Source organism: Poromitra crassiceps (genome assembly GCF_964638095.1).
Source record: "Poromitra crassiceps genome assembly, chromosome: 14".
NCBI classification, from domain to species: domain Eukaryota; kingdom Metazoa; phylum Chordata; class Actinopteri; order Beryciformes; family Melamphaidae; genus Poromitra; species Poromitra crassiceps.
Window position 1 is genome coordinate 15,324,027 of NC_139633.1, and position 24,280 is coordinate 15,348,306.

Genomic DNA, 24,280 nt, shown 5'->3' on the forward strand with positions numbered 1-24,280 from the left:
CCCGCCCCCTACACAGTAATACCTCACAGTCACAGTTCAGGGAAGAAAACACATGATGAGCTTCACATTTAAAAGAGTTTGAAATAAGAAATTACTTTTGTCAGGAATTAATCTCTGTATTAGCAGGATCATTCGGGCTATATTAGTGTGTGTGTGTGTGTGTGTGTGTGTGTGTGGGGGGGGGGGGGGGGTCACAGTGAGAGTGATTTACTCATCAACTAGTCATCTATATTAGCAAAGGTCATACTTGTATGCTGGTTAGCTGTACACAAGAATGAGGAGGGAACAAGAAAAGGTGAGCAGAGTGAACACTAGGGGGGAAATACAGCAGCAAGAGAAACTCATACATTACTACCAACTCTACACAGTTGCCAAACACACAATGCTAAAAGATGACAGAAAAGCAGTTAGAGATGATGAGAGAAGTCATGATGGAGGGAATTAGTGGTAGCAGTGAATGAAGATAAGCCAAGTCTTGTTTAATTCAGCAGGTTCTTTTGTTCCATTGTGCCAAATGAGTTTGCTATTTCCATTTTTTTAACCTTTATTTATACAGGGGGAGTCTCACTGAGAGCAATGCTCTCTTTTTCAGGAGTGCCCTGTTCACATTCACACATTCATACCTGGAAGCTGACCAGTACAACCACAGTCTAACCAGTCTGACCAGTACAACCACAGTCTGATCTGCTGGCCACTGATCAGCTCCACTGGAGCGGTTGGGGGTCAAGGGCCTTGCTCAAGGGCACCTCGGTGTAGTGGGGCTCAAAACAGCACCTATAGGTCGCTTCCGGAAAGAAGCGCCAAAATTGGCACAAATACTCCTTGTGGACTGTTATTTTGATCAAAGTAACTGGCCACGCAGAAATTTTATTTTTTTCCAAGATGGCCGCCATTTCCAGCCTGAAAACACTATTTTGGGGGCAACTTTGGGTAGAATTTTCCAATATGAATGATCTTGTTATCAAACCATACATTTATGACCACAGAGAAGCCAGATTTATTCCATGAAAATTTCAAAATGGCTGCCATTTTAAAGATGGCTGCCATTTCAGCAATTTTTACCATAGAATTTCACTGTGCAGGGCGATTTTGATGATTCTGGTGTCAAATGACAAGTTTTTAACTATGGAAATTTTAAAATTATACATCAGAAATCATTTGTATATCTCCTTTTACCATTTACTCTGCATATCTTTTCAAAGTAATGTGAAAATATGCATAAACAACAGTATTTTAGCACAACTTTTATTAGAAATGTATAGGAAATTGACATTTTATTTTCCAGGGAGCGATTATTTGGTTACAATTGAATATGCATAAGCTATAAATAAATAAATAAATACATTAACTCATTAAGTGCCAATGACGACAATCGTCGTCAATTCGAATACTAACGTAGAGTGCCAATGACGACGATTGTCGTCAATTGCGTTTTTTGACGGTGGGACGTGGATCAATGCCGAATACATCTCCTGTAAAATTTTGGGGCATGTTGAATGTGTATAACCTATTTTACCGACCCATTAGGTGGCGACAGTGCTCTCCAGATTAGAGAAAGTTGAGTAAAAACAGCAGAAAAAGCCATGCTGAAACCATTCTCATGAGAATGGTTTGGCTTTTCGCTGTCGCGTTGGGAGCCGGCGCACAACGGTGGGGGGCTCCGAAAATAGACTCTGGGTGCAGCACACTTTGAAAGTTTTGAAACGCGCAGCAGAAAGCCCAGAAAGCCCAGAATCGGACGCAGCTTCATCCCAGCTCACAACCGAAACCCCAGAAACGAGCGAGCCCGATCCAGACTCCCCCGACGAGCGGCCGCCATCCGAACGTGGATCCGCAAGCAGCAGAGACTCGCCTGACAAGCAGCAGAGTGAGCAGAGCCACCAGAGACACACCCACGGAGGAGGAGTTTGCAGTAGAGGGGGGTGGGGGTGCTGTTATATTGAAGGAAATTACTGTTCAGATGTTTCAGGTCAGAAAATATTAGCTTCAGAGTCAGTGATTTGCCTGAAATGCTTCATTTCACAAAAGGCTCAATATCTCAGCTTCTAGATGGAAACGCCTGTTTTTGCTGTTTTTGACCTATCTTCTCCGGCTGATAACTAAAGAACGGAAAATGATATCAACAAACTTTTTTTTGCTGCTGATACAATAGAGTATCATCGTTCTTTGTGCGTGTTCGGTGTTTACATATATCACACAATATTCTGTGGGCCTCGAGAAATCACTGAAAACGCTCTGAAACTCTGGCACTGGGAGCGTCAGTTCTCCAAAAGTGGCTGGCACTCAATGAGTTAATCTATTAATTAATAAAGTACATTTGATCTAATAATTACCACTTTTATAAATGGACACCTTGCTGTAAAGTAATTACATACATTTTTGCTAAAACAATAAATAGCTTTGAAAGAATGAGAGTCAAGGTGGGGACAGGAAATCAATGAAGGGGGGGGGGGTCATCTCCTGAGTGTCCTGCAGGTGGTGCAGGCTGGTGCTGGAGTAGTCTTTGACACTACAGCTGCTAGGCAGGCTGACCCCTGAGTTGCTCATGTTGCTGGTGCTCCGCTCCAAGTAGCCCAGCTAAAATACTGTTGTTTATGCATATTTTCACATTACTTTGAAAATATATGCAGAGTAAATGGCAAAAGGAGATATACAAATGATTTCTGATGTATAATTTTTTAATTTCCATAGTTAAAAACCTGTCATTTGACACCAGAATCATCAAAATCGCCCTGGACAGTGAAATCCTATGGTAAAAATAGCTGAAATGGCAGCCATCTTTGAAATGGCAGCCATTTTGAAATTTACATGGAACAAATCTGGCTTCTCTGTGGTCATAAATGTATGGTTTGATAACAAGATAATTCGTATTGGACAATTCTACCCAAAGTTGCCCCCAAAATAGTGTTTTTGGGGCGGGAAATGGCGGCCATCTTGGAAAGATCGAGATTTCTGCGTGGCCAGTTACTTTTATCAAAATAACAATCCACAAGGAGTATTTGTGCAAATTTTGGCGCTTCTTTCCGGAAGCGACCTATTTTACATTGAAAGTGCATTTTTTGAGCCCCACTAGTGGTGGTAATGAGGGAGGGGCAAGTGCTGCCTTTTCACTTTCCCCACCCAGATTTATCCTGCCAGTCCCGGGGATTGAACCGACGACCTTCCGGTCACAAGCTCGCTTACCTTTACGTACCATTTCTGATAGCTACTGGAAATTCTGACAGCTAACAAACAAAGAAAACTCTTTGTTTAGGCTGTTAGCATTCATCATTGGAAAACGGACATAGATTTACAAAGATGCTGTTTATTTATTCATTTTTCTCTCACAATGTGACACATTAGGAGTTGCCTACTTAGGCTATAGCATAAAGAGAGCACCGCAGGAATGAGTCCGGAAGTATTCATCAAATAAGCTCTGAAACGTAAATGTGTTTATTTTACACAATTTTCAGAAAACGATTCAAAAGGCATGAAAGTGAGTCACGTTTGTGAAGATTATCCTGCTGAACACAAATCCCCACTCCCATAAACTTTTGTTGACCACAGACCTTATTTTATGCATTTAAGTGAAATCCCCATTTTAAAACCCCATTCACTTTCCCCCTGAGTATCCAACATGTCCGTCCGGGACTTCCGCCTTCCGCCTACAAAAATACGTCATTCCCGCGGTACTCTATTAGCGACATTTTGAATGTTTCGAATGAATTGGAGTTTGCCCACTGAGCCAAGCTCAGGAAGTTACTGTAGCCAATTTACATTGAAAAGCCTTTCATTGCATTATGTCAGAGAGGCAAAGTGAACGTCACTTCCTGCTTCAGCACTGTACCAGAGATTTTCTTCCGCAATTTATTTTCCCATAGACATCTCGTAAAATGCTTCTAAAAAGAGTTTTACTTGGTCAAACCAAACAGTTCAGATATATTTAGAATCGGGAGAGACCATAGAACATTTCACTCAGACCAAAACTAAAAAAACAACAACATCGAAATAATATTATTATTTTCTTTAAACCCGATTTTTTTTTAACCTTTTGGTCCAAGTGAAATGTTATGCGATCTCTCCTGTTTCTAAATATATCTGATCCGTTTGGTTTGAACAAGTAAAACGATTTTTATAAGCATTTTACGAAATGTCTATGGGAAAATAAATGGCCGATGAAAATCTCTCGTACAGTGCTGAAGCAGGAAGTGACGTTCCACTTTTGCTCTCTATAGTTTGGCCTTGTTAGCCTAATGTTAGCCAGGTTAACATGGTGAAGCTAGTCTTGGTTAGCAAGCTATTGCTTTTACTCTACCTGCTATATTTGTGCAGTCATGACAAAGCTTGTTACTGATGTGACACTGTCGCTATTAGTACATGTATTACTACATAGATACTATATTAGCCTAAAATCTACTTGTTTAGTTCAGAGTCTAGGCGTGTATCACACACTGTACCTGCTGTATTCTTTAACCACATGTTTGCTGTGTTTGTGGTAGTATTCATGGTTGTAATTCCCACGTCTCAACATGATGACACTGTAGATACTGACCTGTTAGATCAGCAACACACACACACACACACACACACACACACACACACACACACACACATGGGCGTCACCGACCAGCTGATGGACGGACTACAACACACACAGTAGGGCTATAATGTACTGTATGCACATGACACACACACACACACACACACACACACACACACACACACACACACACACACACACACACACACACAAACACACACACACACACACACACACACACACGTAGCGTAGGCTATTGGCACAGTAATGAGGTAAGTAGCCAGACTACAGCTACTAATTTCCCCCCCACCAATTTGACTGATCTAAATTGAATTACTATTTAAAATTAGTAAATTTAATTTAGACCAAACATCCCCAAAAGCACAGCTAAGTGCTAAGAATAGCCTCTGTGTTTCAAATGACAGCTTTTGTCACAACAAGTCTTGGAAATAAGAACAATTTGCACCAAAACTGAGACCAAACAAGCTGCAGGCATGGAACCGACACTGATGCTGCCTTCACTGCTACACAAAAGAGAACCAAGAGGGAAACACTGCCACACACCAGGGTGGGAAGCCCCTCCCTCTGGCCGTGATGCCCTGAGATCTCTAAGGCCACCTTGGCAGTGCCCTGCTACCAGCCTGCTACTGTCACTTGATTTAAAAGCATCAGTGGTCTCAGTTTAATGCAGCCTGCCCTATGCAAAACATGTGTCATTGGCTCATTTTAACACATTTCAGAAAAATCACTCTTCATTATGTCAATAGAGCGATGGCCTTTGTGCCCTGGCATGTGGCCTTGTGTCCTAAAAACATTTGCGAGATGGCCTTGCGCCTAAAATGACGAAATTCCCACTCTGCCACACACACACACACACTCACTGTCTGACAGTTCAGCTTCTTCCAGCTATTCATATCACACAAGTGCATCATCACAGCCTTCCTGGCTGAGCCCAGCTCACAAGACGTTTTGCTGCAGTCAGATGACCCCAACCTCCCATGTGTAAAAACCACACCATTCAGGAAGTGAAGAAATACATTATCCAGCAAGTGCACCATTTTTGAAAGTGCACATTGTATAGAGACACTGCATGAAATAGGCCACGCCCATCACGGGGAAAAAGCTCCGTTCACTGCCACACACCAGCGTCATTTTCCTTGAATTAAACATAGCTAAAAGCTGTTGTCTGGTGGGCTGTGCAGACGACAAATGTAAAAAATCGGCAGTTAAAGTTTTTTTGTACTCCTGAGCAAAACAAGGAAGCCATTGAGAATTGGCGAGAAGAAAAATGTGGATCTAGCTGTCAAGAAGTAAGTTGGAGTGTTCATCATCCGTATATACAATCTTTTTGTGCAACACGCAACCATGCACGCGACATAGGAGAATGGCAGGATTGGAGGGGGGGTTTCTGTTTTCCCCCGTCTTGGGCGTGGCTTCTGAATGATGACGCGTTACGCAGTGTCTCTATCCTGTGTGTTTTGTTAAGTCGAAACACGTTAACCTGAAGCACGGACAGTAATGTGTAGAAAAAAGAAAAAAGAAACACTTCAACATTTTGGAGTTATGAGGTATTTGTATGCATTATTAGCTTACTGTCATGTGTCATGCTACCTTATGACAGGTCAGCCACCATTTTGCTATTCATAATATTCCATTACATCACCATAGCCATCTTGGCTCACAGCAGAGCCATAGAAACAGTTTGACTATTGCAGTTTTTCAGAGACAGCCACCATGATAGCTGTACAATCCTGCTCATCCACCATTGCCAATTAATGGTGATTCTTTGCTGCCTTAAAATGCCCAGAGGTGTTGGCAATGTTAATGGAGTACTGTACATTCTTATGGAGCTTAGCGGAAATTCTGGAAGAAGAGACCTTTTCGTTGTCACGCCCATTCATTCATTCACTCCCCTCAATACTGTAATTCATTCTCCCCATTTTTCCAGCTCCGTCTGCTGTCAGCTGTTCAAGGGCGGTAATGTTTTGCTTAAACCAAATCAGAGTAAGACACAGCTTCCTAATTCAGCCTATCATCGCCTAGCTGTCAAAGTTAAAAGCCGCCCTCTTCTCTTGGGGGGTACGGTGGCGCAGTCGGTAGCGCTGTCGTCTCACAGCTAGAAGGTCCTGAGTTCAATTCTCGCCTGGGACGCTGTGGGCGCTGGAGTTGTGACCCCACCATATCTTCAGTGCCCACTGCCCAGGTGGACTATCTCGTCGAAAGGGCCTTTCTGTGTGGAGTTTGCATGTTCTCCCCGTGCTCCCCAGGGGGTTCCTCCGTACATAACCCCCCACTAAAAACATGCAGAAGATCGTCATCCGACCAGTGACGACAACATCCGAAGTTGGTCCCCGGGCGCTGGAAAGAAAAAGCGACCACTGCTCCTGGCCTGCCCCCTGGAGGAAAGGACAAGCCTGGATGGGTCAAATGCAGAGGACAAATTTCACCGGCCACCGTCAGCATGAGTGTGTGTTTGTGGCCGCATGCATGTGTTGAAGTGTTCGTGTGATAATAAAAGACGGGCTTGTCCGTCTGAAATCGTGTTTTTGTGCTGTCTGTTGCTGTCTTTCAGTGCGTCCTCTGCCACCCTCCTCCACCCCATTCACCTGCAGTCATCTCTGAGGTCTTCAGAAGCCCTCTCCATCAAGACCAAGACCTCACCTCCACCACCACCAGGTCTAGACTCCACGCTGACGTCTTGATGGAGTCTAATCGCCAAAGATATTCTAATGTTGCCTAAAGGCTCATGTAACTTAATCATTGTTAATAAATCCTTCTTAATCTAGAAATGTGTCTCTCTGATTGAAATACATTTCCATCAGCACTAGTATATTAGTATTAGAGAGGAGAACCCTGACCAAATTGCACTAATGGCATTTTATGTGACAGCAAAAAACTCTTACTGTACACACGCTCGCACGCGCACGCACACACACACGACACACACACACGACACACACACACACACACACACACACACACACACACACACACACACACACACACACACGACACACACACACTACAGCGAGAACATAACAGTCTTACATCATGCACACATTGTCTTACATCACTCATCATTCATCATTAGTCGTCAGAGGTCAGAAATAAGGTCAAGTGAAACATGAACCCTGGCACACTGCCAACCTCACCCTGCAAGTGACTGAGCAGCGCTGCACACACGGAGATCCTCCTGTTCCCCCTCTGTGAAACGCTTCAGCTTCACTAAAGCCAACTCTAACCCAATTCTAATCACCCAAAACAAGCAGCCAGTCAGCCCCCACACCCCTAACCTCTGACCCCTGAAGTCAATAATGACAACTACATTCCCTATCTATGCTCAAATAATTAATTGTTTATTTTTCAAAACTACAAAAAAAAAAAGTATGAGATCTTTTAAGAAATGGTTTAGAAATAAAGAGTAAGGCGGCTAAGGCCTGATAAAATGTGATCCTCTAGCCTAACTAAATGTAAAAAATCAGCTACAGAACTGTACAGGCAGACATATGATATTTACAATTTAGTTTAGCTGATTATCCAGTGATGTTACAATCAATGCTAGTTTAACCCAGGCAAGCTTGTCTATGGCTTTGCCATCAACCAGCCAGCTCCATTTTCAGTTACTTTAAGGACATTTTAGTGATCACAAATATTTTGCAAAATCAAATGCACCCTGGAAACATTCCAACAGCTTGAGATTTTGAGCTATTCCAAACTAACTTTTGCTGCATATAAATCATAGGGAAAAGGTGTTATATTTTCCAGTGTTCATTGGCGTTGAGTTTTCAGTGACAATTATTTGGAGTGGATAAGTGTTGACTGAAGAGTTTTTTTTGCCCAATCATACAGCTGATATGGCTCTGGAGAGGATGTTCAAAAGTATCTTAAAGGGTTCAATGAACTCTGATGGGTGTGAACACTGTTGATTCTGAACACTGAGGATTTTGCTGTAAACATCACATCACTGCAACTTTTCATTAGACTTCAAATTTGCATCAGTCCTTAAATCAACACAGGATAAATTGCGATGCAACGTTTTCAAACAAATTAGCCAAATTCAATATGTCTAATCACACACAAAAAATTGGGAAATCCAAGAAGGAAAAATGACAACTGTACAATTCCATTGGCATGCTTATTTCAAGAATCTTATGGTTATTTCTTTTTATTACTAGTCCATGAAACAAGTTATATTTTCACTGTGGTTTCATGAAACCAGGTAGATTATCTGGCAGTACAGAAAGAGAATTTGATTTGAAATATCACGTTTAATTACTCTGTATACGGTTTTCCTATGAATAGTGTTGTTATTGTCAATGTCAATATCAATGTTGCTAATGGCAGAAATAGTATCTATATTTTTCTATTAATAACCTAAAAGTACTTATTCTACATTGATCTGCATTGTTCTTTAACGTTTAATAGTTGATTTTACCCAACAGCCAGGTTAACCAGCCAATCAAACACTCATCCATTGTTGGATCAACCAGAGCTTTCTATGCCACACAGAGTTGCACCAATGAAATCATCGGGGCCCCATCAGGCCTCTGCTACTGTCAGTCCAACCATACTGTAACTGCACAAATGTCTGCCAGATGACACTTGAGCTTCTCCGTTTGCAACAGTAATCCTCTAAAACCATTACCATGCAAACCTCCCAAATCCTTCCGTTCCATTACAAACACCTGTTATTTGAATGCAAACACTTGCAGAGTGCTAACCAAGCTATGATGACACAATGACATACCACAGTCAGCTAAACTAAGATGAAATGTCACTAAGTAAACATATGCTGGATGCCAGGATTAACTAAAATTGGCACGTTATAATCCTCCAGAACCGCAAACAGACAATTTGTCCATCAAAACAACAGACACTCGCTCAGTCCCAGAATAGTCTGGCATCCCTCCCCCTCTTGCTGTCCAGTGGGAGTCCATTTTAACTGATTAGTGAGTCATTAACCTAATCACACAGACATGTTGTCTATCTGTCCTTCATCACCACAGTCAGGCACAGACCCAGACATGCAATCGCTGTCTGTCGTTCTCCTCAAACCGGTGCTTAACACGTTCGTTCGTTCCAATCGAATTCCCATTCATCCTTCATAAATTGATATATTGTATGATTCATCGGTTTCAAGTATGATCGGCTCTAGTCGGAGGCCACATCACATCCCTGGGTCCTTCCCTTGTCTCCCGTGTCTTCATCCATCCATCCATCCATCCTACCAATGCCACAGCTACACACTCGAGTTTGGAACATGGAGAGAAGAAGAAGAAGATGGAAGATCAGCAGAAAAGAGATGAAAAGAGCAGTAACTTCTTACCCCTTGAGATTTCCTTTGCAGAGCCTCTCGGTCGTCAGGCTGAATCCACAGGGAGCGCTGGGCCAACAAAACCTCCACCCGTCTCCCACCAGCGACCCGCACCTGCCGCTCCCCGAGGCCTTATAAGGAGAGAGAGCTGCCTATATATAACCAAGGATCCTTCAAGACTCTGGGCTGCTGGGGACCGGAGGCTCCCATTAAAAAGAGTTTGGCCATCACCGTTTCCCAGCGGCAGCCATGTTGGCGCCACTGCTGCGCTCCATGGCCGTTGCTAAGTAACCGGTGATTCTATGCCAGCTGATGTTGAGAAGAACGTCAGCATGGCGATGTGATGGATGGGATTGCCTCATGTTTACAGCCAACATTCCTTCGATCTAAAGAAGGGGAAGTGATATCGTGTCATTTCTCAAAAATCACATTATCAGTGGCTCTGGTTAGGAGCCGCCTATCCAGTTTATGATCCAATTATCTCTCTCCAAGCTGTATAGACCCTTTTCACAGGGGCCATTTTGTGCCGAAAAGGCAGGGTAAACACACAGGTGCAAGCAAAACACTAATGAGGGTGTCCAACTTAGACTCATGGAAGTTGGAAACCCTCATTAGTGTTTTGCTTGCACCTGTGTGTACCCTGCCTTTTCGACACAAAATGGCCCCCGTGAAAAGGGTCTGTTCACATGGCTGTTGAATGTTAAACAGTATTTCAGGGGTGAGAAAGGCCCGCTGCCTGCATGTAGAGCAGACTACTTCAAGTTTTATTTTATTTCAGTTGCAATTTCACCAGTAATTTCACTGCCATTATGCTCTCTCCTCTTTCCCCCTTCCCCTGCTCCTTCCCCACCTCCTATACTCCCCAACATTTCCCATTCCCTCCACACCCCATCACTCTCTCACATTCCCCCTGCTCTCCTCCCTTCTCCTGCTCTCTCCTCTACTCTATCCTATATTTCTAATATTTCTATATTTTCTATATTTCTTTATCAATTGTTCAATGTGTTATCATTATTCTGTAATTTGCTACTGTTGTGTCAGCTAGAATTAGCTAGACATATTTTCTGTGAAGCCCTCTGGGACATGCTTGTGAATTAGGGCTATACAAATAAACTTGACTTGACTATGTTAATGTGTTTGTACAAAAATGTGCATTATCAACATACTGTAATACATTTAGAAACCTTAGGTGTAAATTAGACCGCACTGAGCTCTCTCTCTCTCTCTGTCACTCCTCCTGCACTCCTGAAAATCTTGAGACACTGTTGCTGCGTGCCGAACTTTGGTCATGCTCCTATTTATAAAGCTAGCTACAGTTACAGCTGAGACTATTCCTGACGCAGTGGAGGAACTGCCAAACACATCTCACATCCGAGCAAAGAACCATGATGTTACATTATGGGATAGATGAGGGAGAGAGAGACAGAGAGAGAGAGAGAGAGAGAGAGAGAGAGACACACACACACACACACACACACACACACACACACACACACGTGTGTGACAGACAGTAAAAGTGAGAGAGAGAAAGCTATAAATCATATATAAAATGTATAAATCATATACATTTCTTAAACTGAACCCAGATGATCAGTTCTGATTTCATTCAATGGAGCAGGTGCATAAAGATGGTGGCCTTGCTGGATTGACATTGTTACCTGTCCTGTGCTTTCAAACATTTCTCTTGCCAGTTCAGAAACCACCAGAGAAGCAGTTTGCTAGACGACCACCATTATTGCTGGAATCCTTGGACTGGCTGGGAAACCTGGGCAGGGGATGTGAATGAAGAACATGGAGAACGTGGATACGTTCATCTCAGCTGCTCATTTGCTGCAAAAGTAGGGGGCGGGCTGGCAAAGGGGCGGGGGTTATTTTTGCCACAAAGTTAATCTTTAATACAAGAAATGTACCCGGTGTTGCCTGGGTTAAATAGGCAAAAGGCAATACAACTGTGACTTTTGCTTGGCCGGAAATGATGGTGGTGTCCAGGTTATTTCCAGGAGTTTCAGGGTGGTTCCAAGACATTACAACCTTCCCTGAATCATAACCCAACACCATGCAAATTTCCAGCCCATTCCGACATGGTGGGGAAGTGGTTTCCAGGACTTTCCAGATGGTTCCAGGACTTTCCAGGTGGTTCCATGACCTTCCCTGAATCATAGCCCACCACCATGCGCCCAATCCGACCTGGGGACAGGTGTGGGCATGAGGTGGTTTCCAGGCCTTTCCAGGTGGTTCCAGGACATTACGACCTGCCCATGACCTCCCCCTTCCGCTCGTATATATTAAAATGCAATATAGGACACAGGACACATGGGGGTTTCATATTGAGTCAGCTTTTCAGCAATTATGACAAAAAAACCTCATAGCCTACTCAAATTGACAAGGGAGAGATGCAACCATGCACATGGGGGCATTGTGGCACAGTGGTAGCGTTCTTGCCTCACAACACGAAGGTCTTGGGTTCGATTCTCACCTGGGACGCCGTTGGCACTGGGGGTATGTCTCCCCATCCCTTAAATATGCAAGAAGATCGTTGTCTGACCAGTGGCGGTTGGATGAAGTTGGTCACCCCGGGCGCCTCACCGCAGCTGCCCACCGCCCCTGGCCAGCCCATGGAGGAGGACGAGGGAAAAATGTAGAGAAAAATGTCGAGGACAATTTCAAAGCATACATGCATTGTGACAAATAAAGATGGGGTCCGTCCGTCCTGTACCTATTATACACAGAAAAAGAGTTCATAAAACTCACTCAGCACATATAAGGTTGTGTGTGTGTGTGTGCGTGTGTGTGTGTGTGTGAGCTGCATTGACACATGGATACTGTGGTTGTAAAGAGCCCTCTGTTGGTGATTTTGGTAACCACAGCTAGTGAGAATTTCAGCACATGATAATATGGTTGCTGTAGTAGAGACTAGGGTGAGCTAGAAGAAGAAAGAGCAATAAGCAGGTTGTTAACATTCTAAACAATTTGTTGGAAGTTGGAGACTGTACACTCCCACCTATATTCCCATGTTAAACAATGAGTATGCTAAATAAATGTTTTCGTGACATTTCATGCAGATGCAAAATGAATTAATCTCCCATTTTATTCTCCTAATGTGGTTAATTGTGTGCTTTGGCTTTCAACGAGTCATTGATTTGAACAGGTACTAATGCAATGTACTCACATTGGTCAGGTCATTGGTCTGATTAGCTGTGAATTGTGGGACATACAGAGACAAATGTAGACATCGTCAACATGCAGAAACAGAAACACATGATAAGCATGCCACTTGGTAGTTAGTCCTTGGTAGTTGACCACCAGGGAAAAAAGACTGGCACTTCTGCAAATGAAAAAACACTTTAATATTGTCATGTTGTTCACTGTGACTCCCTTCCCATCAGTAGCAGAGTATGTTCGTCCTGCTTTTCAACTTGATTTAGGTCCTTTGAGTATAGCTCTGCTGAGCTTGCCAACATTGGACCAGTGACAAGAGACAGAGGAAGTGATGCTCAGGGTAACTTTTGGGTAGCATGGTTAAAACCACGCAGATCTGTGAACTCACTTCTGTTTCATTCTCACAGAACGAAACACAAAATGTGAGTTCATGTGACTGACCGGCCACACAGACTGTGAGCATAGTCAAACTGTTCAAAGTCCTTCCTCTCAGAAAGCAGTACTAAGTACTACATGAGAAAATGTCTTCTCTCTCTCTCTCTCTCTCCCCCTCTCCCTCTCCCTCTCCCTCTCTCTCTATATATATATCTATATATCTATATATCTATATATCTATATCTATATCTATATCTATATATATATGTGTGTGTGTGTGTGTGTGTGTGTGTGTGTGTGTGTGTGTGTGTGTGTGTGTGTGTGTGTGTGTGTGTGTGTGTGTGTGTGTGTGTGTGTGTGTGTGTGTGTGTGTGTGTGTGTGTGTGTGTGTGTGTGTGTGTGTGTGTGTGTGTGTGTGTGTGAGAAGCAAAGAAGAAAAAGTGGGAAAAACTGTAAAATTTCCCAGAACTATGAAAATAATTATATCCAAAGGTACAGACCAATGATCTATTTTTGATAATGTAATAATTTTTCACGTCACTGTTTGGAGAATACAAATTATATTCAGATGTCTTTACAAGCCTGGCTATGAAATGAAATTCCTTGACCGTCGGTGGGGCCCGTAAAATAAATCGAGCGGCCCACCCAAAGTCAACTATAGGTCACGTGACGAGCCGCATGACCTCTATGGCTCTGACGATTGGCTGAGTGGAGACATAAACAAAGCTGAACTGCGTCGCTGCTTCAGTCATCGGAGTGAAAACTAACTAAATGTAGCCTAGTCACCAAATCAATCAAAAGAAGAATAGGTGTGACCAGAGCATTATAATAGTGCGACCACAACGAGTCTTTTGTTTCGGTATCCTCCGCATAAGGTGAGGTCCATTTAAACATTTAACGCTACTTAGATCAAAGCGGTGTGTCTGACGTGGTTCGCTAACAAAGTTGTCTTCATGAGTGACAATGAATGCAGTAATACGTTTTAAGACGTTGTTAAACTAGTAGCGTTGTATTTCTTGCTAACGTCAACATATTCACAAACTTAGTCAAATTCACAAACTTAGCTGTAACACATGCTTACCGTTTTATAGGTATTTTTGCAACAGTGGCAGTAGTGTTGCCGAACCGTAAATGAAGCAATGGGCAAGGGAACTTACACGAGTTGCAGTGCGGCTGGAAGAAACAGCAAACGGAACATTTTCATGCTAGCTCCAGTGCAGACAGCCTGCATATAAACTGCACTATTCAATTCAACGCAATGTAATGCGACATTCCCTGCTATCAAGAAACCAGAAATGTTGTCATGAAACAGGCTACTCCTGCTCAATACTACCACTTCGTGAGAGAGAGAGAGACCATTTTATCTTATTCTATTCTATTCTATTCTATTTTATTCTTTTTAGCTTTGATTGGTTTTTCGCTCTCTTCTGAAGATTTCAAAATAACAACGGTTATTTACAGATTCTGTGAATTTTTTGTTAATACACTGTAATTGCTCTCTATTTGCACTATCACCATTTAACTGCCCATTTATTACAGTTCTGTTATTATTCTGAATAGATTCCAGTCAACAATAGTCTTCTATTATATTCTATCTTATCACATTCCATTTAATTTTCTTTTCTCTTCCTCTTTGAATATCTTAAGATTTTGTGATTTATGTTACTGAGTAACAAAATGCCTTGTTTTCTGTTTTTGATTCTTTGTAATTGCTAAGTGTTGCTAATGTATGCTTTGGCAATGTAAGATGCACCTTATCATGCCAATAAAGCCCCTTTGAATTTGAGAGAGAGAGAGGGAGGGAGGGAGGGAGGGAGGGAGAGAGAGAGAGAGAGAGAGAGAGAGAGAGAGAGAGAGAGAGAGAGAATTAGTCAGTCAGTCTCCGCCTGCCAAATCTCCCTGCATGTGTTGATTGCTTAATAAAGTTGTCAACTTGTCACAGGCTGTCATCAGCTACCTCCCAAGTTGAACTTTAAACCACTAGCCTAGCGTTACTTCCTCTTTGCACGCTGTCTGTGAATCCTGCCTGTGTTTGTAGTAAACCAGAGACTAACGTGCAGTATTTGTAGTGCCTTTGTATGTGAGGTACGTGTACATGTAATAAAACTGCATTTATTTATTTTATTATACTATATTCATTATTATTACAGTGCTTTCTTTGATGATAATACATGAATTGTCCATGGAGACAAATGTTTTTACCAATTCTACTCTCTGGGCATTATTTTGACCGTTGCAATCATTAGTGTTGCTGTAACACGAACAATAGCAAGCAGATGCAGTGTCTGCTTGCTATTGTTGGTGTTACAGGAACTTTAGGTTATTCGGTGACAGTTAATGTTGGATACTGGATAAGTGCATCGCCCCCTAATGCCTAACATTTAATATCTGAATCTAGGGTGAACCATGCGGCTCTGCTCTACTCTCCTGCTCTGCCTCGGAGCTGCCCTGGTCTCCTCTGCCTTTGTATTGTCACCTCCGTAAGTTACGCACCTCTATTAAGTCCAATCCACCAGACAACTCTAAATGGTTAGCTTGTCCATGTACTGTAGAGCTGGAGGTAATAGGTGCACATCCTGTTATCACTTGTCTGTCTGTCTAATATAGTAGAGATTGTAAAAGGCTTCAGGTACGGATTGCAAAATTCTGGGCCGATACGATGTTTAAAATATCAATTTGGCCGATACTGATATACATTTTTTATTACCCCTTTTGTGACAGGGAAACAAATAAATCTTCATTATAAACAAATAATTAAACTGTTTTAAAGTCTTTTATCTACCTACTCAAGAGAATAATTTTTCAGTACTTATTCACCTTATGTAGCCCCGCCCACTTGACCCATTGTGTCACGACTTCCTGTTCAAAACGCTGTCTGTTTTACCTGCTCAAACTAGTCTGACTCACCTGGTCAAACCTAGTTTCACTCACATATGACGGTATGAGTCAGACTAGGTTTATGAGTCACAGGAAGTGTAAACGCAATCAGAACTTCCGATTGTGTTTACACTTTCTGTTCGTCTCTCAAGCCAGACTGTCTCTTCTACATAAGGTGAATAGGTGCGCAAGTATGGTAGCCAGGCTGAAATTATGTGACCTAACTGTCACTGCAATCGGTGAACGCCGTCTTTTTTGCAGATAGGCCAATATCAGCCGATACCAATATACGGCCGATATATCGGTGCATCCCTACAGTAGCTACAGGAGCTGTCAGTAAACTGGTGAACTAAACCTAACAGGAATACTTCTGTGAACCATGGTGATTGTGTGTGTGTGTGTGTGTGTGTGTGTGTGTGTGTGTGTGTGTGTGTGTGTGTGTGTGTGTGTGTGTGTGTGTGTGTGTGTGTGTGTGTGTGTGTGTGTGTGTGTGTGTGTGTGTGTGTGTGTGTGTGTGTGTGTTTTCCAGACACACATGGACCAAACTGATCCTGACCCACCATTGGCCCAACACCTTCTGTAGTGTGAGTTTCTTCATTTCTTAACCCATTATGATTCATCTGTTTTACTGAAATCACATTTAGCCAAAACCAATTTAGGTTCCGCAATAGCTAAAAAGTCTGTGAGAGGGAGAGAGAAAAAGATCAGTCTGATAGATAACTATTTAAACAAAGCAACAGTCTTTCAACCTGTGACACAATAGAGACACTCCTGAGTGCGTCATCATTCAGAAACCACGCTCAAAACAGGGGGAAACAAAAACTCCTCCCCCAATCCTGGCGTTCTCCTATGTCACGTGTTGCACACAAAGATCATATATACGGAAGATGAACACTTCAACTTACTTCCTTGACAGCTAGATCCACATTTTTATTCTCGCCAATTCTCAATGGCTTCCTTGTTTTGCTCGGGAGTATGAAAAAACTTTAATTGGCAATTTTTTACATTTGTTGTCTGCGCAGCCCACCACACAACAGCTTTTGCTGTCTGAAGGCATTGTACATTTTCAACGGATACAATACTCATTTGCAACAGTTTCAATCCCAGCAATGCTTTCTTTAAGTGAAAAATCACTGATTTTCCCCTCCCTATCATTGGTGGGTATCTGTTACTTCAACAAGCTAAACGTGTTCTGATGGCTAGAGCAGGGTTAATCTGCTGTCTAAATTCAAAGTTTGATCAGGTCTAGATGATGGAGAAGTGTGCGTCTGTCAGTCCATCTGTCTAACTTTATCTTTATGCCTCTTGATGTGTTGTCATCCCCCCTTCCCGTGGTATCGAAGTAGAAATTCTAGTATCGTGACATCCCTACATACAGGTAACACATTTATGGCGGTGTGGATAGACGCAATTTAACCAACAATTATGAGAGAGAGACAACAATTGCCTCCAAACTCATGTATCTCTGTCTCAGCATTTAGGCCTGTCATGTGACATCTACCAAGTCATTTAGGCGTGTCATGTGACGTCTACCAAGTCATAAGACTGACTGTGTGTCAGCCATCTAGATTTTATTAGGCAACATTATGTTCATGGTAACTGGAGAATCCCCGATCATGTTTTTCCACCACACAACTGTCATTTCCTGTGAAGACAGAGTCACTTCCCAGTCCCACAGGGGAACTGATAGTGCCAGTCGAGACAAATTCCCAGAGCTACATTATGTGTCTCAAAGGGTTACATGCTGCCACTCCGACGTGCTGCCACTCCGACGTTCTGCCACTCCGAAATATCGGCACTCAGAAAGGGGGTCTATATTCCCCGTTTTTCACTAACCTCTCCCAGCCCCCACGCCAAACCTAACCTCCCCCCATGCCTAAACCTAACCTCCCCCAGACCCTAACCCAAAACCTAACCTCTCCCACCCCCACGCCTAAACCTAAGGTCGGCATTGCGGCTTCTAAGGTGAACGACCGCCAGTCCGAATAATGGAAGTTAATGTTCGGAGTGGCAGGGCTTCGGAAAGGCAGAGGAACCCCGTCTCAAAGCAGCTTCATGGTGGTGCATTTAAATGACTGTTGTGCAGTAGGTTATCACACAGAATCAAAAGTCATGTTCATTATTAAGCGTTCTAGGATATTTGGACCAGTCCTCGGTAGTTACAGTAGACAAGGTGTGTAGTGTTTGTATCTTCTTATAGCTAATGTAATGAAGACAACTAAAATATATTGCTTTCTGTCAGTATTGAAGTTTTAATAATCAGGCTATTGTCCAATAGTAGCTTGAGTTGTGTGTGTGTTTTTTTTAATTGATGAGCCACACGCTTGTAAAAAAGAAAAGAAAATCCCTTTAACTTCTGATGGAACTCTGTCAGCCCAGTATCAATTAATAATAATAATAACAACAACAACAACAACACTTCTAACTGTTGGGTTAATGTGTCCAGATGGAATAATATTATTTTTATGAATTTCAGATGGAACACTGCCATGCCAACATTAGCTACTGGACGCTACATGGACTCTGGTAAGTGTGTGTGTGTGTGTGTGTGTGTGTGTGTGTGTGTGTGTGTGTGTGTGTGTGTGTGTGTGTGTGTGTGTGTGTGTGTGTGTGTGTGTGTGTGTGTGTGTGTGTGTGTGTGTGTGTGTGTGTGTGTGTGTGTGTGTGTGTGTGTGTGTGTGTGTGCGTGCGTGCGTGCGTGCGTGCGTGCGTGGTGTGTGTGTATGTGTGTGTGTGTGTGTGTGCGCACGTTCTGAGCCCCTTCAACATGGCTAAAGTGACTAAACAACATCATCATACGTTTTTCTCTTCTGTTTCTAAATATATCTGTACCGTTTGGTTTGACCAAGTAAAACTATTTTTTTTATACGCCTTTAATAAATGTCTATGGGGAAATAAATAGCGGATGAAAATCTCTGGTACAGTGCTGAAGCGGGAAGTGACGTTCCACTTTGTGTCTCTATAGTTTGAGCAAGAAGTTTGGTTGTGAACCCACTGACTTGCACGGAGTTGGGCTGAGTTTTAGAGTCTTTTCAGAGCTCTAGTGCCTCTAGTGGGCAAATTGCCCGCCTATCGGTTCATCCTTATTGGCTTCGCTTGGAAAAATGCATTAAGCTTGGTTGGAATGGATGTCTGAATCAATCAATCACATTGCTAAGCTGTATCTCTCTCTCTCTCTGTGTGAATAACAGATATAGCGAGACAATATCTAACTGTGCATGTGTCTGTTTTGCAGGCCAGATAAAGGGATCGACTGTAATGCATCATGGCCCTTCAACCCTTCTCTGATAGAGGTATAAAACTGTTCACAGCTGTGCCTGCCTGCCTGTGTGTCACATTGATAGGAGCTATAGTTAATTTCCTGTCTGGCAGCAGTACAGTAGACGTTCTAGGTACATGATTTTAATTAACCTTGTACAACACCAGACAAAGCTAAGACAGAAAGGTAAAAAAATAGACACAAAGAGAAGTTGAGCAGTTTGGTCTATAGCAAATGAACTGGATTTTACTGCGAAACATTTTTGGATACAACAGATGCCTTTTGGGTGTTTTTCCAGGACCTGCTTCCAGACATGGAGAAGAGTTGGCCTGACTTGCTCAACCCCTCGTCTTCTGAATTCTGGTATTGCATCTACCCATCAGTCCATCTTTCTGTCTGTCAACCTTTCTGAGGGATTTTCTTAATAGGATGGATTAGTATGATACCTTATACGTACTACTACCACTCTACTCAATCTTATACACAGCTACAGCATAACATTACTGTATTATAATGTGATGATACTTCTGTTGACATCTATCTAATCAATCTTCTCAGCTCCTCTTCTTGAGGTTTCTAGTATTATAGCCACTGTACTATACCATACTGTCAACCATCAGAATGTGTTTTTGTTTTGAACTCTGTACATTATACTGTGACAGTTGTATACGTCTGTGGCAGGAGCAATATACAACTATCATTCTGTAGTCTGCAGCTCTACTGTGTGATGCATAACATGTATCCGTCTGTTCTAACAGGAAGTACGAGTGGCACAAACACGGCACCTGTGCAGCCAAAGCAGCTTCTCTGAACAGCCAGCATAAGTACTTCAGCAAGGCACTGGAACTATACCATAAAGTGGATTTGGACAGGTACATGCACAAACCACACACGCACACGCACGTCGCACACACACGCACACACACACACACACACACACACACACACACACACACACACACGTCACACACACACACACACACACACACACACACACACACACACACACACACACACACACACACACACACATATATGTGTATATACAGTATATATATATATACACACACACACACACACACATATGTATATATACACACACACACACACACACACACACACACACACACACACACACACACACACACACACATATATATATATATATACACACACACACACACACACACGCCGTTATGCTGATTCACAGATACTGACCACACTGTTGCATTTAATCTGATATACTGTAAGTCACTCTGCATAACAGCCTCAGCTAAATGCTTCAAATCTAAATCTTCTGTGTTTCTTTTTTCGTAGCGTCCTGAAGAAGTTCAACATCATCCCTTCAGATAAATACTACAAGGTAGGTCTGTTCTATTTTGTTCTGGGGGAAATACTGAATACTTGAATTTTCAAGGCATGAAAATGGTCAAATGTAAAGATACTGATTATCAGCATAACATACCACACACACACACACACACACACACACACACACACACACACACACACACACACACACACACACACACACACACACACACACACACACACACACACACACACACACACACACACACACACACACACACAACAATATGTCAAACTATTATGTTGCATATTGTTTCTGATGCAATGAAATAATACTATCTGTGTGATAATGTGTCAAATAATAAGGTGGCAAATATCACCTCTCACTTCTGTTTCTGAATACACTAGTTTCCAGACATTGAAGCAGCCATAGAGAACTTCTACGGGGTCAAACCTAAGATCCAGTGTGTCCATCCATCAAAGGTATGAATTCCTAATGTTATATTCAAAAGTGATGTAAATAAAAATGACTGTTGTGTGTATTTTGGATGAGGTAGAGCTGTGTTTGAGGCCTGTTGACTGTTCATGACATTCTTGACATATACGTTTGTTGTATTTGACAGGATAGTGATGTGCAGACTTTGGGTCAGATCGAGATCTGTTTCGGCACGGACTTCACCCTGCTCGACTGTGAGAAACATGTCGCCATGGAAACCGTTGCTTGGGGACACAAGGCTGTTCCCGTGGGCGTTGTCAAGGCATCTGGCTTCAGTGTGTGTGACCATGATATGCCGGTTTACTATCCAGCTAAGCCTTGAGACACACAGGCAACACCACACTACAGCCCTAAACACAGACACACACACTTTGCCTACCAGCCAATCCACCATCTCAAATACGGACTGTCACTAGCTGGGTTTCCATCCAAATGTATCGCAGATTTTAATCGAATTTTCAGAAAGTCGGCAAAAGAAAATGCGAAATAATGCGTGTTTCCATCTGCTGCTATTATGCGAATTATAGAGCTGTCAATCACCTCGTGTTTGAGGCTGTGTGAGCTGCTGATCAGCTGCTAGACCCGATACAACTCTATTAAACACATCTACGTTATTCATTTAAAGTTTCTTGATGATCTACAAATAGACAAAGGTACCATAACGCCATTTCTGGATTACCAGGTGCAACTCGGCAAGCATAACGTTATAATCCACGGAGCAGATAGTATAGCCTGGGTAAACCCAGCCCCCACGTAACCTGCTCTCAGACAGACCCTGCTAACTAGTCACTGAGAGCAGGTCTGAGCAGGTCACGTGGGGGCTGGGTTTACCCAGGCTACAGATAGTAGCCTAAGTGAATACAATTTCATTCAATTCTAGAAGTGTCGCCTTAAAGTTAATATCCCAGTCTTCTTCTGTTTACCACGGCGGGTATTGTGCTGCGTATTTACTATTATTTACCATGTGTAGCCCTATTGTGTGGAGGCAACTGCCTGGTTTTTGAATGGAGAGACAACGGAATATCTGTTTCCACCGCACGTTTCGCATTTTCCTTTCCGCCTCCCTCAAGCGTGAAAACTTTTTTGCGATATTTGGAGGTTTTTGCGAATTAGGCAGCGTTTCCACTCCCGTTTTCTTATGCGCAAATTGAAATTTCGCATCAAAACAGGTGGATGGAAACCCGACTACTGACACTAAAACCAACCCAGCCTCATACAGATCTGCAGTATGCTTTAGTTGCTGGCAACATGCTTATCCCGAAACTCTATGAAAACAGGACCTGTATCAAGTTGGGTTGGTTTCATAGAATTTCTGGATAGGCTTGTTGCCAGCAACTAGGCTACAGTATGCCGTCCACTTAATGAACAACAACGCCTTAATGATAATGTAATGATATATGTCACCATGAATAGTATTCACTGCAATTTAAATCATTTGTGTCTGTCAGTGGCAAATACCGGAAAAACTCACCTTAAAATGCAGATTTTTTTTATTTTAATAACCTGCAAAAACCAGGTCAACCACACATGCACACTCCACTACTACTTATTACTGTAATGCAATTGTACACCTTGCTGAGCCGTGCTATTTGATTACTCTGGCAATTATTTTTCTCAGGGATGTAGCAAAATGGTGAGATAAACACTATTTAATAACACACGGAAAGACAGGGTTTTACTGATTGGTGCTGTTTGGTTGTGGCTGTTTATTCGCTTACATAAATTAATTTCGGTGTACTGTAAGACAAATATAAACCACTAAGAGGCCACTCGGTAGAGTGGATACCTCTGCCAGCCCTCTACAAAGTTTTGTGCTGTTGCGTGAGTCCGTGATTAGCCACCTCTTTGTGATTGGCTACGTCAATAGCCACGCCCCCTTTTGGCCAGTGGGCGTGGAAAGTTAACCCGTTGTAATAATAATAGCTACATTGAATGAATGCTGTCTAGTCAGTTGTTTCAACAATGCCAGCTGTGAATCTGAATTGACCTGAATGTTTTGGAGTTAAATGAGCAAAATGTGTACTTGTCTGTCATTCCTGAAGGCATTTTTAAATGTTTAATGAAACACAAAAGGTGTTTAGTCACTAACTCACTGTGCCCTCTAGCTCTAGTCTTAGATTCTTACAAAATATGCACATTTAAACTTGTTAAATTAACTTATGCTAATGATTTTCTTCTGACGAATTCATTGTAATCTTTGCTGTTCCTTTGGTGCCGCTGTATGGCTGTTTGGTTCAGTGCATCTCTGCAGGCAGAGGGCTGGGTTCAGCTCACTTACAATTCAATCGAAGCAGAAAGCCGATGTTCTGGACAAATTTCTTGCCATAACCAATGTTAATTTAGAGTCTTGTTGATTAGCAAATGCCTTTATGCATTTTAATCTTTGTAAGGCTCTGTGACTAATTTACTTGCTTGTTTTATCTCAGGCTAAAGTTTGTTCAAAGTGTTTTTATTGTAATGTCTGCTTCGATGCAGCGGTTCACTGAATCCAAGACAAATTTCTCCTATGGGAGAGACAATAAAGTAAGCTTAAATACATCACAGTTTCTATTTTCATTTTGAATTTATGAAATTGAAAGTGATTTCAACCCAGTAGTGAATAAACACTGCAGGGCCATCTGTCCCGTAACAGTTGGGTTGTCAGGAATTACTTTATAAGGTTAAAAGGTGCATCTTAATTTTTAGTCCAAACAGGTTTATACGATGTGTTCTTAACATTGTACAACACTTTGTCAATAGTTTAGCAACATGATTTCCACATGTGGAAAACAACATTTACATGAGTTTCACATGTAATCACATGGGAATTTACATGGGTTTCACACATTTCACATGTGAAAACGTTCCAAAACCACACGCTTCCCATGGGCAAAGCACATTTCACATGTGTTCCACATGTTTTCACGTGACATTTAACATGCGTGTGATCACGTGAAATCGCACATGTGCAAAATCACATGTGATTTTGCA

General features: G+C 42.3%; 2 protein-coding genes across 3 annotated transcripts in view; one reads left to right on the forward strand and one right to left on the reverse strand.

Moving 5' to 3' along the window:
* The window catches only part of myom2b (myomesin 2b), a gene marked incomplete at its 5' end in the record, with an annotated part of 40,423 nt that extends 35,913 nt beyond the window's left edge, over positions 1 to 4,510 (reverse strand). The window contains one exon of the mRNA XM_083650632.1: positions 4,437 to 4,510. Coding sequence (XP_083506758.1) covers positions 4,437 to 4,510 — 74 coding nt within the window. The remainder of the gene's footprint in view (positions 1 to 4,436) is intronic.
* A 9,610-nt stretch (positions 4,511 to 14,120) lies between these two features.
* On the forward strand, positions 14,121 to 23,848 carry rnaset2 (ribonuclease T2). 2 transcript variants are annotated; one of them, XR_014553322.1, is made up of 11 exons: positions 14,121 to 14,242; positions 15,766 to 15,847; positions 16,774 to 16,828; positions 18,721 to 18,770; positions 19,480 to 19,537; positions 19,802 to 19,866; positions 20,262 to 20,375; positions 20,821 to 20,866; positions 21,223 to 21,297; positions 21,438 to 22,063; positions 22,153 to 23,848. XR_014553322.1 is itself a non-coding variant. In XM_083650591.1 (10 exons), exons 2-10 carry the CDS (start codon positions 15,774 to 15,776, stop codon positions 21,630 to 21,632), a joined length of 732 nt encoding a protein of 243 aa, XP_083506717.1. In that variant the 5' UTR covers positions 14,121 to 14,242; positions 15,766 to 15,773; the 3' UTR covers positions 21,633 to 23,848. The 2 variants fall into 2 exon arrangements, 1 of the variants encoding a protein (XP_083506717.1); XM_083650591.1 differs by having other exon boundaries at positions 21,438 to 23,848.
* The last annotated feature ends 432 nt before the right edge of the window (positions 23,849 to 24,280 follow it).